At 41.8% G+C, this 14,516-nt stretch overlaps 1 protein-coding gene across 2 annotated transcripts in view; it reads left to right on the forward strand.

Annotated features, from left to right (window-relative positions):
• GRM1 (glutamate metabotropic receptor 1) overlaps positions 1–14,516 on the forward strand; it is a 250,976-nt gene that overhangs the window by 53,361 nt on the left and 183,099 nt on the right. For both annotated transcript variants that reach the window (XM_066611274.1, XM_066611275.1), the window contains exon 2: positions 10,111–10,360. In XM_066611274.1, the coding sequence (XP_066467371.1) occupies positions 10,111–10,360 (250 nt within the window). The remainder of the gene's footprint in view (positions 1–10,110; positions 10,361–14,516) is intronic.

Raw genomic sequence — 14,516 nt, forward strand, 5'->3', positions numbered from 1 at the left:
TTTGTAGGAGAAGGGATGTAGTTCCAGTAGTTCCAGTCCCCATGTAGTTCCAGTCCAGAAAAGCAGTTCTTCTTCCCCGTATTTTGGGTATACTTCAGGGCATCCACATGCAGTAGAAGCATTGTGGTAGAAAGCAATTGCTACTCTTTCCTTTTTGTGGTTAAATAAAAATTTCAAGTGAACCAGCTGCAGGCGCAAGTGTAGGAGGTAAGTAAACATTCCTGCTTGGCACTGGGCTTCCCACACACCCATGTATTTCTTTTAACAAGAAATAAAGCTGAAATCATATTGGAACAGAAGTAAGCCCCCAAATCCCAGTCGGAAAGAAAGCATAAAGGAAGGCTGAAAGAATGGAACTAGCTATGACAGCACTAGTTAATGCTTTGTTTTTGTGGGACTGGAGAACAATTCAACAGTTCCAGTCTCATAATGCAAGGAGTGATTGATTTCGCTCTCTCTCTTTTTTCCTGTGAATGTCTTTATTTTATTTTAAGATAACTTTCTGCAGATGCCTTGAGGGCAACTTGCAGTCAATCACCATAAAACAACACAATAAAACTAAACAAATATAATGTAGAGGCACCATCCTGCATCAGGAGCAAAGCAGAAAGTAGGCCTGAGCAAAGAGTTCCCTCCCTGCCTCTGCCTCTGAGGTAAAGGGGAGGAAGGTGCATGTAGTTGCTCCTGTACAGGTGGAGACCCTGGTGATGGGTAGGAGGCCAAGGTTCCCCCTCCTTGGTGGCCCCTGGCAGTGTGCTAAAGTTCATTTAGTAGATGTCTCATTTATTCATATTCCCAGTCTGTATAAAACCATGTGCTTGTCACATAAGAAGCTTCTTTGCTTGGCTCTGAGCAAGCAGATTAGCTCTGTCTATAAACCATCTCAAGGGGGTTCATTTCTGATGGTGCTTTTATTCTTCAAACAGTAGGCATTTGGAGAATGCTGATGTTCAGACTTCAAAGTGCCAACTATGCCCTGTTATTCCTTATTAACTGCGGTCTCACAAGTCCATCCAATGGGGTTCTCAGAAGGCACTCAGTTACCATAGTATCAGATCACCTTACACTTTTCCCATGTATTTATCCTTATTGTTCCCATATAAGGCAAGATATTATTGAGCCATTTTATAGCTAAGAGAAATTAAAGAAAAAGACTCATAGAACAGTTCGGTGGTACAGTCATGCAATTCTTACTTTCCATCACTGATGCAGCTGCAATACAGCCCCGGGGTAAGGGAACAAGCATTCCCTCACCTAGAGGAGGCTACTATGATTGCTCCCCCACCCCCACAAAATGCAGCACATGCCCCATTGGCATGGCTGCATCAGTGCTGGAAAGTTGGATAGGACTGGGTCCTTAGTCCTAAAGGCAAGAGCTTGTACCCAATAGTCTATGTAGTGTGCCATCAGAAGGCCTGCAGAAGAAGCCAAGGTGCCCCATGCACAAGATTCATAGACGAGGAAGGGTTCATTGTGTCAATCGGAAGAAACCCAAATGACTCAAGCACACAAACTGTGCCTGCTGCTATGAGGGAAGCTGAAATGACAAAGACCACCAGGTAATCAGGCTTGATGGGGTAGAGGGGAATGATTTTCTCATTCCAAATATGTTGATGCCTTCAGCATCCTATGCAATCACATCTACATTTGGCTTGCAGTGCTTCTTTGTAAGGTCCGCACTGGTTTTTGTAGGATAGCAGCTGGTTGTTGCACTCAGTGCAAACCTGCACATGTTTATTCAGAGGTTCCATACTGGAAACCTATTCAATACTTCTAATAGAAATAGGAAGCCCAAAAGTGCTTACTTCCAGACCCCTGTGTGTAGGATTGGAACCTTAGTAAAGTTTGATACAATTCTGTGAGATCATGCATGAGTACACATTTGAGAGTCCTCAAGAAAAGCATGTCAGCTGCTTAGATTAGAACGGAGCTGCTGGGTTTGATATATTATCTCTGCTCAATGCCATCTCTTGGGAGGGGGGGGGGAGGAAAAGCAGCTCCCAGAATCTTAAGGTGGATGATTGCTTGATTGCAATTACTTGATTTCCCTCCCACACAACACTAGAACCAGGAGACATCCACTAAAGTTGTGTGGTGGGAGAATTAGAACAGACAAAAGAAAATATTTCTTTACCCATTAATTAGTAAAAGTTTAATTAGTCTGTGGAACACCTTGCCACAGGATGTGGTGATGGAACTCGGCCTAGATGCCTTTTAAAGGGAATTGGTCAGATTTATGGAAAAAAGTTCATCACAGGTTATAAGCCATGATCGGTACATGCAACCTCCTGGTTTTAGATGTGGGTTGTCTCTGACATGCCAGATGCAAGGGAGTGGTACCAGGATGCAAGTCTCTTGTTGTCTTGTGTTCATCTGTTGGGTCACTGTGAAATAAAGGAAGCTGGACTAGATTGAGACCTTGGCCTGATCCAGCAGGGCTTCTATGTTTTTATACCTGTAGTCCCAATAACCCTTGGCTCAGTCTCAGACCATTACAATCTTCATCATATAATACTTTTCAGTGAGTCATCTATCTGACTTTTAAAAGTAATAATATGTTTTGCTTCTATGAATGGTTTAGGGAGGCTATTTAAGAATTTCAGCTCTTTTATGGTTCACATGAAAAAGTTTTCCAGAGGAAATTTACATAATACAGAGTTTATATTCACTGATCCTTATACACATTTTTTATGTGACCTTCTTAGCCATACTGATGTATCCATTTTTGCTTGCCTTGTTGCTAAGTCAAACAGCTCAATGTCTTTAACCCTCCTTGATCCTGGCAGCCCAATCCCAAAAGTTAAGCAGGGAACTGGGCAAGTGCCATTGAGAAAACTAAGAAAAGTGCAACAGCAAAGCAGTCTGAATGCTTGCAGGCTAAATGGTAGTTGCTAGGGAAACTGTGAGAATATGTGTTGCTCCATTAGCACTGCGTTTAGTGTTGTAGGATACCAACTATGTTCTACTCATATTACAACAATGTAACAACTAACTTTCCTGGACTGAGTGTTTAGTGTTGGGAGAGTTAGGACAGACAAAAGAAAATATTTCTTTACCCAATGTGTAATTAGTTTGTGGAACTCATTGCCACAGGATGTGGTGATGGCATCTGGCCTAGATACCTTTAAAAAAGGATTGAACAAATTTCTGGAAGAAAAGTCCATCACAGGTTACAAGCCATCATGGGTATGTGAAATCTCCTAATTTCAGAAGTAGGTTACCTCAGAATGCCAGATGCAGGGCCTAGGAGAGGGGGGTAAAGGGGGTAATTTGTACCCAGGCCCAGGGTCAAAAGGGGGACCCAGGAGCCAAAGGAGGGTTTTTCTAATGATTATGAGCTTGCCCTGCAATGTTACGGATGTGTGCTGGAGAGTAAACCCCTTGAACACAGTGTCGCCTACTTCCAAGCAAACATACCCAGGATCAGACTGCATGTCTATTTTATATATGCAATAAAGACTTGAGCAGTTCAATATTATGATTTCCTGAACCATCAGGTCTCCTCCAGACTTAAGATCAAAGTGTTCAACATTTGCACCATTGCACAAGAAGAGAGCATGATAGCACACATATGCATTGTGGTGATATTACACCACTATTATATCAGTACACTGACACAAATGTTTATACAATGGGTGCCAGTGTATCTCCTTGGCTCCTTCCAGGATCCATATGTTTCCAGTCTGTGAGCCTCAAATATGCTCCACAGTCCAGACTGAAACCAAAAGTGGACCATGTGAGCTTGGTTCCTTTCTAATTACTTACTCTGAGAAAGAAGACAGACTTTTCTGAGCCTTTTCCCTTGGACTGCCTGCCTGTCCTTAATACACACAGCTTTGGGTGTTCTCTGGTTCAACAGTTGCATAGGTAAAGAGTCTATGAAACTTCCTTGCAGCAGATGACTGTTCTTGGCTGTCACAGACAATTAATTGCAGTTCCTGAGTTTTTCAATAAAAAAGATATCTTCAGGGAATATTTTTAAAAAGAGCTCCGTCCTGACCTAAATTTCCTCCCATTCAAGACAGCCAAAGTTTTATATAAAATCTGAGATGAAAAGTCAGTCCTGAACCTGACCTTCTATCTATTTTTTCATATGCATGCTTTCATAAGCATGCTTCAGGTACATGAGGGTCATCAGAATACTACAGCAAAGGCATAGACAAAGGAAATAGTTGCTCTAAGCTCTACTATATGTCAAAATTTTATCCGAAGTAGCCAAACGTGACAATAGTCAAGAAATTCTAGTTGGGTGGCGGTGTCCTTGTGCATGCATGCGGGTTATGTGGCCAGTGGGGGCTCAAGGTTGGATGCCCTCGGAGGTGGCGCTAACTGCCACAATCCAGCTAAATATGCACATAACCCTTGTTCAATGATGGCCCCGAAGTGCGTAGCAGTGGCATGCCTTTGACGACAATGCAGTGGGACAAAGGAGCTCTGCCACCTTAAGTGGCCTGTTAATCTACCCTGGCTGTTAGATTGAGCTAGGGCCTATTTTCAAAGTACTTGTTTGTGTACATGGTTCCTTATAGAGCTTGGGATATTGTTGGAACAGCAACAGTGTGAGGGCAAGACAGTGGTTGTGAATGTAATGTTGGTCTCCACCAGTGGGGGGAGTTGTTGCTTAGTTTACAGGCTTATGAGTTGCTATCTCCTACTGTTTAGATCCCTTATTTGTTTTCTTTTCCTGTCTTGTTTGTTCTGCCTTTGTAACAATGGTTGCAGTTCTCTCTTTGTTCTAGTAAGGCTCTTTAACAGAAAGGAACCAGTAAAGTTTTGTTCTAGTATGTCTCCTTAACAAGTTTTGCTGTGTGGGGACTATTTGATTCCTTCTACTCTGCTACCTTCTTTTTTCTTTTCTTTTTTTTTTAATTTTTTTTTATTATTTTCCAAAATAAAACAAACAACAAATATAAACAAACACATAACAAACACAAACTCAATACACAACACACACAAAACGCAAAAACACACCATTGGAGGGTGCAAGCAATCATATATCAATATATCTAATCAATCAATACATATCTTCTAATCTTGTTCCCCTTCTAGTTTATCCTCTTAATATTTTATCTATCATATCATATCCTGTATAATAGATCATGTATACAATATATTCATCTAAATGCTCTATCTTATACATCTACAACTTCATTTTCAATGAAGCATAAAATGGTCTCCATTGCTCTATCTGTGTTGGTTTGTGCTGTTGATCCAAAATCTCTGTAAGTCTATCCATTTCCGCCACATTCATTATTTTCTCTATTAATTCATCTTTCATTGGAATTTTAATATCTTTCCAGTATCTAACATATAAAATCCTTACAGCAGTTAATATCATAATAACTAAATACACATCATTTTCTTTATCTATAATTTCTAAGGTAATATTAAGCAAAAATAACTCTGGTTTCAGTGATATCATAAATCCAACAATTGTATTGGATTGGATCTTGTATTGGATTCCTTACCATTTTCCAATATACTTACATTTTTTACATGTCCACCATGTATGATAAAACGTCCCTTCTACACATTTACACTTCCAACAATTTGTTGATATGTTCTGATTCATTTTTACCAGTTTACTGGTGTCATGTACCATCTATAAAACATTTAATATACATTTTCTTTAAAATTTGTTGCTCTAGTAAATTTTATATTGTATTTCCAAATCTATTCCCATTGTTCTAATGTAATATTATGACCTATCCATATTTAACTTTTACAATTGAAGGAAGACTTTCTTTTGCTTTTGAGGTGAATTTAAGCCATTTATGTTGACAGAGTAAATACTCCATCCTCCCTTAACCATCATGTTTCTTTTTATTCTTCACCTTCTCTTTTTGTCTTCTTCTTGTTATTATTGGTGAATGCCTCCTTGCCCTTCTAGTTTCTTCCTTTTCTGATTCCTCAGTTATCTCTGAATCATCTGATTTCTTTTCTTCCAGCTCCATTTCTACACTTTCTAGTTCTTTTCTTCTCAGTTCCTCTTCCTCAGTTTCTTCATTTCTTGTCTCATCTTTCATCACTGCACTCAAAAAATTTTCTGCTTTCATTGTTGAGTTTATATCTCTGTGACTGGAACTGAAAAATAATACCTTCTGGGAGAAGCCATCTATATGGTATTTGCTTTCCTCGTAAGAATTTTGCTAGCTCTTCATATTCTTTTCTCTTCTTTCTCACTCTCCATGGGACGTGTCTCAGAATTTTCACTTTGCTACCCTCCACCATCCATTCCTTTTCCTGTGAGATCTTCAATATTTTATCTCTCTAAAAAGTTCTGATGAATTTCACATGGATTTCTCTTGGTAGTTCATGTTTTCTTAGATAAAAAGTGCTCACTCTTCTTGCTGAATTCAGATCCTTGAGTATCTCCTCTGTTGGCGTGTCTATCCACTCTGATATTAAATCACCAATCAGATGATCACCAACCAATGTCGTGTATCTTCCCCTTTCTGTTCTGGTACATTTTGTATTCTCACCACTTGAGCTGCACTCTCCATCTGAATTTCCATTAAAGTTGCCTCTCCATCATATTGGTTCTGTTCTATCTCCAGTATTCTTGTCTTGTCTTTTCTTCTAATTTTCTAATCTTTTGTGTATTCTCATCTTTAACAGCTTTCAGTTGCACATGGAGATCATTTAGTTGTGTAGTTAAAACAGCCAGACTAGCTTGAATCTGCAGAAATTGATTTGTGTGCTGCTGTCCCATCGCCACTAATTTTTCTATATTGTCTTGTATTGTCTGGTTCCAATCTTTCCCTTTCGGTTCCTCTTGTGTCAGTTTTCCCAAGCTTGACTCCAGGGCAGGAGAGCCCCTAACTTTTGCTCCTTTTCCTGTCATTCTTTTTCTTCCTTCTTATGTCTTCTTTCCTGTAAAACTCAAATATCTGTTATCACATATATCACTATCAGTTACCCATATATCACATCACATCATCAAAAGATCAACTGTTCACCCATAAAAACTAACACTGGGAAATTTTAAGTCAAATAAACCTTTGCCTTGCAATATTTTTAATGCCACTAGATGTCCTCAGCATATCATCCTCCTTACTTCACTTGTCAAATCCTGATCTTGTCCTTGCAATGTCTTTTTAAATCCACTAGATGTCCCCGATGTTCTATTCTTTTTATTCTGTTGTTTTGATTCTATTGCTTACATTTGTTGCTATATTCCATTCCAGGAGATAGTGAGAGGAATTCAAAACAATAAACCACATTTGCAAAACAAAGAAATGCAGATCTCCAGCCCTTTCCACAGGCACTCCAAGATCTCCACAGGAAAACGAAACTGAGCGTTCCAAAGCAGAGTTTATATTCCAAAACAATTAATTTGTAATCCAACGAGTTTTAGATTTGTAAAGTTAGAGTTATGCTCTCATATTTCCATAACAAACTCGGCAAATCTCCAAAGCTTTTTCTCACACAAGCAAACAAGTGAACGGAGAAAGCCTCCCCACTCTTTCCTCTTCCCAGAGGGGGAAAATCTGCCCCTCCTTCTTCTTCCCTCAGGCAAAAGCTTAATCAGCAGTCAATTAATCAATCAATGCCAGACACACACAGCAGAATAATACTCACTTAGTTCTTCCAGTGTCTTTCCCTGCTTGGGGCCTTCAGCTTAGTTTCAAGATAAATCCTCAACAACACTGACATTGATGGCTGGGTTCCCTTGGAGAAAAATAGCCCCTGGCTGGACCCTTCTTCTCTAAAACTGTACACCATCTGTAGGATTGAATCTCTCCTGATCACAGATCCTCGGATCTCTTCAGAGCCACGGTTTTTTGGGAGGAAATAGCATGCTTTCCCAAGAGCTTTCAAGAGCTCAGAAAAACACAGCCATTCAGTTGCCTTTGGCCCGCGCCCCCCTCTGTTGCTACCTTCTTTTTTCCAAGGACATATATGTGGCCCTTAGTGGGGTCAGACTGATTGCTTCCTAACCCTGTTGAGGTGCATGGTGTTGAAGGCACAGCTACCTGCAAGAACCAGACTTGGTCTACCAACAAGAAAAATGTTCAGAATCTGCATTCTAATGTTCTCTGAAACCCCTCCAAACTCTCAGAGGGCGCAATCCTAACCCCTTTTGTCAGTGCTTTCCAGCACTGACATAAGGGCAATGCAGCTTCAAGGTAAGGGAACAAACATTCCCTTACTTTGAGGAGGCCTCCATGAGTGACACCCAACTGCAGGATGCAGCACACGTCCCATTGGCACCGCTATGCCAGTACTGGAAAGCACTGACATAAGGGGTTAGGATTGCTCCCATAACCACTGTATATGAGAATGTTACAAAGTCGGGGCAAGACTGGGGATTCCCTTAGCTATGTGGAGACATTCAGTCTGGCTCTGAATGAATGGAATGTACAGCACGTTATTGAAGCTGGGCTGTTGTTGTTGGGGGTTTCCCACCACACTCCAGATTACATGATGAAGAAACCAACCTTCGACTTCCTCCTTGACTCAAATCGCTATCTCCCTTTAGCCTCTGAAAACAGTAACTAAAGTGGCTATCATTAAAAGTAAGGGAACTGGGTCTGCTTTGGCTCCCTCCAATGTGAGAACTGTGTCACTTATCATAAGGGCAGTTCTAGACACATATTCTCCTTGAAGGCAATAATTTATGACATTGCAGGTTGCAAAATTTGCTCTGGCAGTTAAGAAAAGTCAAGCTGAGCAAATGAAAAGCAAGAGTGCATCTTAATATCTTAGGAATATCTTTGTATTTGATTTCTTTCTTGTCATTATCTGCCGTGCTATATGAACCTGGAGGAGAGTCTCTGTTATAGAATTCACCTGTACATGAATGTCATCTCCTATTTACTTCTAGGTTGTAGGAAACTTTAGTTAAGATCAACAAGTCCTGTATGTAAGTTTCTAAGGGCGCAATCCTAACCCACTTTCCAGCACCAACATAAGGGCAATGCAACTCTGAGGTAAAGGAACAAACATTACCTAACCTTGAGGAGGCCTCCATGACTGCCCCCCAACTGCAGGATGCATCACATGCCCCACTGGCACAGCTATGCCAGTGCTGGAAATTTGGTTAGGACTGTACTCTAATTTACTTTTCTTTGCATTATTATTTGTACACTGGCCTGCTTTTGATATGTTGCTATGCTTCTGAAGGTGCAAAATATATTGATGATAAACCAGAGACCTTGCCTAGTTAGAAAAGATTTATAACATTACATGTAGAGATCAGCCCTTCCAAAAGTGAAGCCTGTGCGGGGCATTTGGTGGACGTTCTCTCATTTCTCTAAGAGCTTGCAGAAGGGGATAACCATCTTGACTCTGAGTAATCTGGTACACGAGGAAATCAAGGAGAGATGCTTTCATGTCAGAAACCCTTCTGAAGCTTCCTGGGAAAGCATTTCTGAGCAACTGAGCAACCTGTGAGCGCGAACCCAAATGGAGAGATTCTTTTCTCATTGCAGCAATTAGAGAAGAGAGGAAATACCTTGCCTATCTGAACATTTGTGCTCTTTCTCAGTTCGCTGCTTATTCTTCATGCCCTAACAGCTGACAGCACCATTGATTTCTGTCTTCTCAGTCCTCGGCGTTAACAAGCCCCTGGAGATCCTCACTCTCTTGGTTAACCTTTGCACCCCTTTCCTCTCTCTCTCTCTCTTTCTTCAATTTCTTGCTTTCAGAGTTTGCTGTTATCAAAGAAAACTTGGCCTTTAAATCTTAAAAGATTTTAGAAAGTCTTATTGTGGGGAAATATCATTTTTGCCTGGCAACTAAGTAATTGCAAAGTTAACTGAAGAGTTCATCTGCTTCATCATCCTTGTCCCACCTCCCAACAATTGTCTGTGAGCAATAATTAGATAATATGAGTACAGTACAGACTCAGGTATGCAAACTGTAGTATTTAATAATCAGATTTGAGAAAAAGAGAGTCATATTTTCATGGTTTAAGATTACCACAAGTAACCAAAGAAGGACAGGTTGTGATTTTGGATCCTTCTAAAATTTGGATAATCCAGGTTCACACAATGAGAGGAGCAAATGTACACTTCCTATCGATCATGCCAGGCAGTTGAGAATCTCTCCAGGTGTGGTTGGTGTCATATTGGAATCAAATTAATACTTGATTTTCCTTTTTTTTAGGAAACTATGGTGAGAGTGGCATGGAAGCCTTCAAAGAGCTGGCTGCTCAAGAAGGCCTTTGTATTGCTCATTCGGACAAGATCTACAGCAATGCAGGAGAAAAGCAATTTGAACGGCTGTTGCAGAAGCTCCGCGACAGGTTGCCAAAGGCCAGAGTTGTGGTTTGTTTCTGCGAGGGAATGACTGTCAGGGGGATTCTCATGGCTATGAAGCGCCTGGGAGTGCTTGGGGAACTCCTCTTGATTGGAAGGTAGGTCATTTCAGTTGCAATAAGAGTTGTGTTTGGGGAAGAGCAGGGGGAGTTCCTTCTGGGTTGAGTAAATATGGCAGCTTATTCAAAATGCAGCTTTTATAGGAGACTACAGTGCTGGGAGAATATTCTTGAAGCTGTCAATATTTTCCATTTCCCATCACAAGACAATGGTGCTCATTATTTATTAGTTTGCTTGTTTAGAAAGTATATATCGTTTGCTTTGTCCTAAAGTAGCACTAGAGGAGATCTTCAAAAGCTGAAAGCAACAATGAAAATACAATAAAATAAAACCACGTAAGACATAAAAAATACCAATTCCAAAATCAATAGAGTGGCTTCAGCAGTAACAAAATTCAACAGTGCTGAAAACACTTATGCTAAAATGGAATAGGTTGGATTTTGCCTGAAACAGGGTGCAGAGCCGACGCAAGGCTCTGGGGTGGGTGGGAGGGAGGCAGGAGGGAGGCGTTCCTGGGCAGGGGGAGGGTGGGCAGTCAGCGGCCCTGGGGGCAGGCAGGCAGGGAGTGGGAGGTGGGGCTGGGATCTGGCAATTATGCCAGATCCCAACCCCCATTCCCAGGGAGATCAGAGTGGCTTGAAGCCGCTCGGCTCTCCTCGCACCTGTGCCAGCTCAGGAGGTGGTGCAAGTCTGAGGAGACCCATTGGGGCAAGGGTGCCTTACCCAGGGGTAAGGGGAAAAATTCCCCTTGCCTCTGGCTGAGCTGCCTTGGGCCCTTATCCTGTGCTGGATACAGCGCAAGCCTCTTGGCTTGCCTGTTCCTGCTCAGGGTAGGATTGCACCCCAAGTGTTCTCCAAATGAAACAGGACCTACAAAGTTTTCAGAAAATCATAAACAGAACTCTTTGTTGCTTACCTAGAGCTAATGAGAGGTTGCTGTGTTGACTGGGTTACATATAGTTTTAAAACAATTGAATATATTCTAATGGACTTGTAAGCAAAACAAACATATTTTAATGCATTTTATCATTTTACATTACAAGAAGTTTGGAACAGGTATATATCTTTTGTTGCCACAAAATTTGCCATTGCTTAGTTACTGTAAAGCCAAGATATAAACAAAAAATCAAGAACAGTTTCTTAAGATATAGATTGTTCATTTATATCTTCAAAGGAATTGTTGATTTCATAGCACATTATAGATGAGCAAAACTTCATATGTGTTACATTTTGTACTAAACATTTTTTTGCAAGCACTTTTTTGTCAAATGAAGCAGATCTAACTCACTAATGGGGCTTTAGCTTTACCTTGGAACAGTAGCGTAGCTAAGGGGGTGCAGGAGGTATCATGTGCACCAGGCTACAGGATGGTGGGGGCTACAATGTGTGGGCTGCAGGGTGGGAGGGGCCACAACATGAGGGCAACAATGCAAGTATCAGTCTGCTGCAAGGCACACAGGAGAGAGTCTGCTGCAGGCATGCAGCAGGGGAGAGGAGATGGGGCAACAGTCGACTCACTGCTCCTCGCTGCTATTTCCCCCCCCCCAGCGACTTAGAGTGGGCTGTGGAGTAGCCAGCCCAGCAGTTGAGATGTGGCGGCAGTGGGGGCAGCAGCCGGGGACTGTGTGGTCTGCTGCTACTTGCCCGCCGCGACTGCTGTGAAGTCAGCCCCAGCAGCGCTCCACAAGAACTTCGATCTCTGCTGCCTGCTGGGGGGCAACAACTGAGCTCCTCCAGACAGGCACACAGGAGGGAGGCATACAGAAGAGAGACTTAGAAGCCCAGCCCTATGCATGCCTACTCAGAAGTAAGTCCCATTATAGTCAATGGGGCTTACTCCCAGGAAACCACATAGGATTGTAGCCTAGGTTCAGCTGCAGGTGCTCGGCTGACAGCCAAGAGGGAACTTATTGATATCACTCCTCTCCCCTTCTCCCCTCACCTCCCCTCCTCCTTGCTTTCCTGGCTGCAATCTCCCCCCCCCCAAGCCGGTCACGGCGGGCTTGGGTGCGCGATCTTCCCCTCCAAACACTGTCCTAACGGGAGGGAAAAGCTAGCAACCTTCCACACAGCGCTGGGATCAGCACACGAACCTGCAGGGGGAAGGGGGGCAACAGTTAAACCCCGTGCGCCTAGAACTGCAGCCCAATGTAAGTTACTTCCAAGTAGGCATGCACAGATTGTGCTCCAAGGCTGCAGTCCTATGCACACTTTCCTGGGAGTAAGCCGCATTGACTATAATGGGACTTACTTCCAGGTAGGCATGCATGGGATTGGGTTCTCAAATGGCTGGCTTGGGCCAAATGGCTGGGTTGCCTGCACAGGAACCTGAAGAGGGGAGCAGGCAAGGCAAGGCATTGGAGGCAAGCTGAAGTGGGAGCACTGAGCAGCACATAGCACCCAGAGCAGGCCTGGTCTGGCCTCTTAGTAATAATAATAATCATCTCATCATTTATTTGAAATTAATCGATCCCTATTCTATTCAGTTCCTAAAGGTAAGCTGCTGGCTGTTATGACTGTCTCCCCTGCACCTCTCAAACTGTATATACACACTTTCCTGGGAGTAAGCTCCATTGACTATAGTGGGACTTACTTCTGAGTAGACAGGCACAGGATTGGGCTCTAAATTAGATATGCCTTTTAGATTTGTGGTCACTTACAGAAGTAAGAGGGGTGGTGGTTTGAAAGAGGGCCCCTTTGGTTTCCCCCCTTTTTAGAAGTGATCTCTAAAAACATTTCTATTTCAGCAAGCCTTCTGATTTTAGTCTTCTGTAGCACCTGACACCTGCTGCTTTTATGCTTTATTGACATAAAAAGTATTTTATGTGCTTGTATGTTCATCCATTATGCCTGTGATTGTTTGCTCCTTTTTTTACATTGCTTTTTACAGTTTTATTTTACATGTATACATATTTAAATGGTTGTAAGCCACTTTGGATGCTCTTCAGAAGAAAAGTGGGATAAAAAATTAAATAGGCAAATAAATAAGTAACACAGTTTTAATTCATACAACTTATGACCCAATCTTAACTTTCAGTGTCCTTGCTTTTTCAAAATATTAAGTAACATTTCTCACTCACTTTAACAAATAAAAAAGACCCAATTTAATTAATTAAATTTATTTCAGGGGGTTGGGCTACAAAATGTTCTTTGCACTGGGCAGCAAATGGGTTAGCTACGCCACTGCCTCGGAAAAATAGCACATTGTGAAATTCATTGTAGTCTATAGTATTGGTTCTTCCCTCTGTTTGTGTTCTACATATCTCACTGCCACATAACAGATGTACCTAATTATTTCATTTTTAATGCCTTGTCATGTCTCATATCACTCTTACAATGCCTTCTCAACTGGTGTTTTAGATTAGAGCAAAGACTTGGCATATATCTTGGCCCTATATTCGAGTGCTTGATTGGCCCATTACAACCATATTTTGACTGCATGGTGAAGAATCATCATGGAGTCTGTCAGAGGGAGGGCGATGCTTCCTCACCTTACTGTAGGGACTCCTGTAGGAAAAAATGGTGTCTACCAGTTGCTGGGACTCCCTGGAATGCCACTGTCAGCTCTCAGAATTTTGAAACAGGAAGCAGAAGAAAAAATAAGGGATAAGTCAGGGAATGCTTTCCTGCCTACAACCCTCACATTTCTCCTGAAATAGTTCTCTAAAGAAGATTCAGCTCAATCTCAGTAAATTTCAAAAGTTAAAGCAGAGTTTCCTCATTTTTCCTAATTTAGGACCAACTGATGCAGCCAATTTTAGGTGTTGACCTGTTCTTTTGGCAGGCAGGATTGTCTTCCGGATGAATGATGACTTGGTTGTGACTGGTCTTGAAGCGCCCTGCATCTCAAATACTTTGTCTGTGTAGCCACATCTTGTAGTCCTACTAATGGTGTATACAGACAGCTGCTTACAACTGATAACTTATTGAAGTGTGAATATAACCATTAGGTCAGCAGGTCATCTGTAACATTCTTCATAGTAGCGATGATACACTTGCCACACCTTATCAGAAAACCTGACTGGGAAGAATTGCATTTCCTCATCTATTTGCCAGATTTTACAGATCATCAATATGCTATGTGGTTACCTGAACACTGACAACTCACCATTTAGTAAATGATGACCGGCTTGAAAATATAGTACGTTTTTCGTCCCCACTTGGCAAGACAGTGCAGATGACCAGTTTACCAAA

The sequence above is a fragment of the Tiliqua scincoides genome, chromosome 1 (genome assembly GCF_035046505.1).
Source record: "Tiliqua scincoides isolate rTilSci1 chromosome 1, rTilSci1.hap2, whole genome shotgun sequence".
NCBI classification, from domain to species: Eukaryota; Metazoa; Chordata; class Lepidosauria; order Squamata; family Scincidae; genus Tiliqua; species Tiliqua scincoides.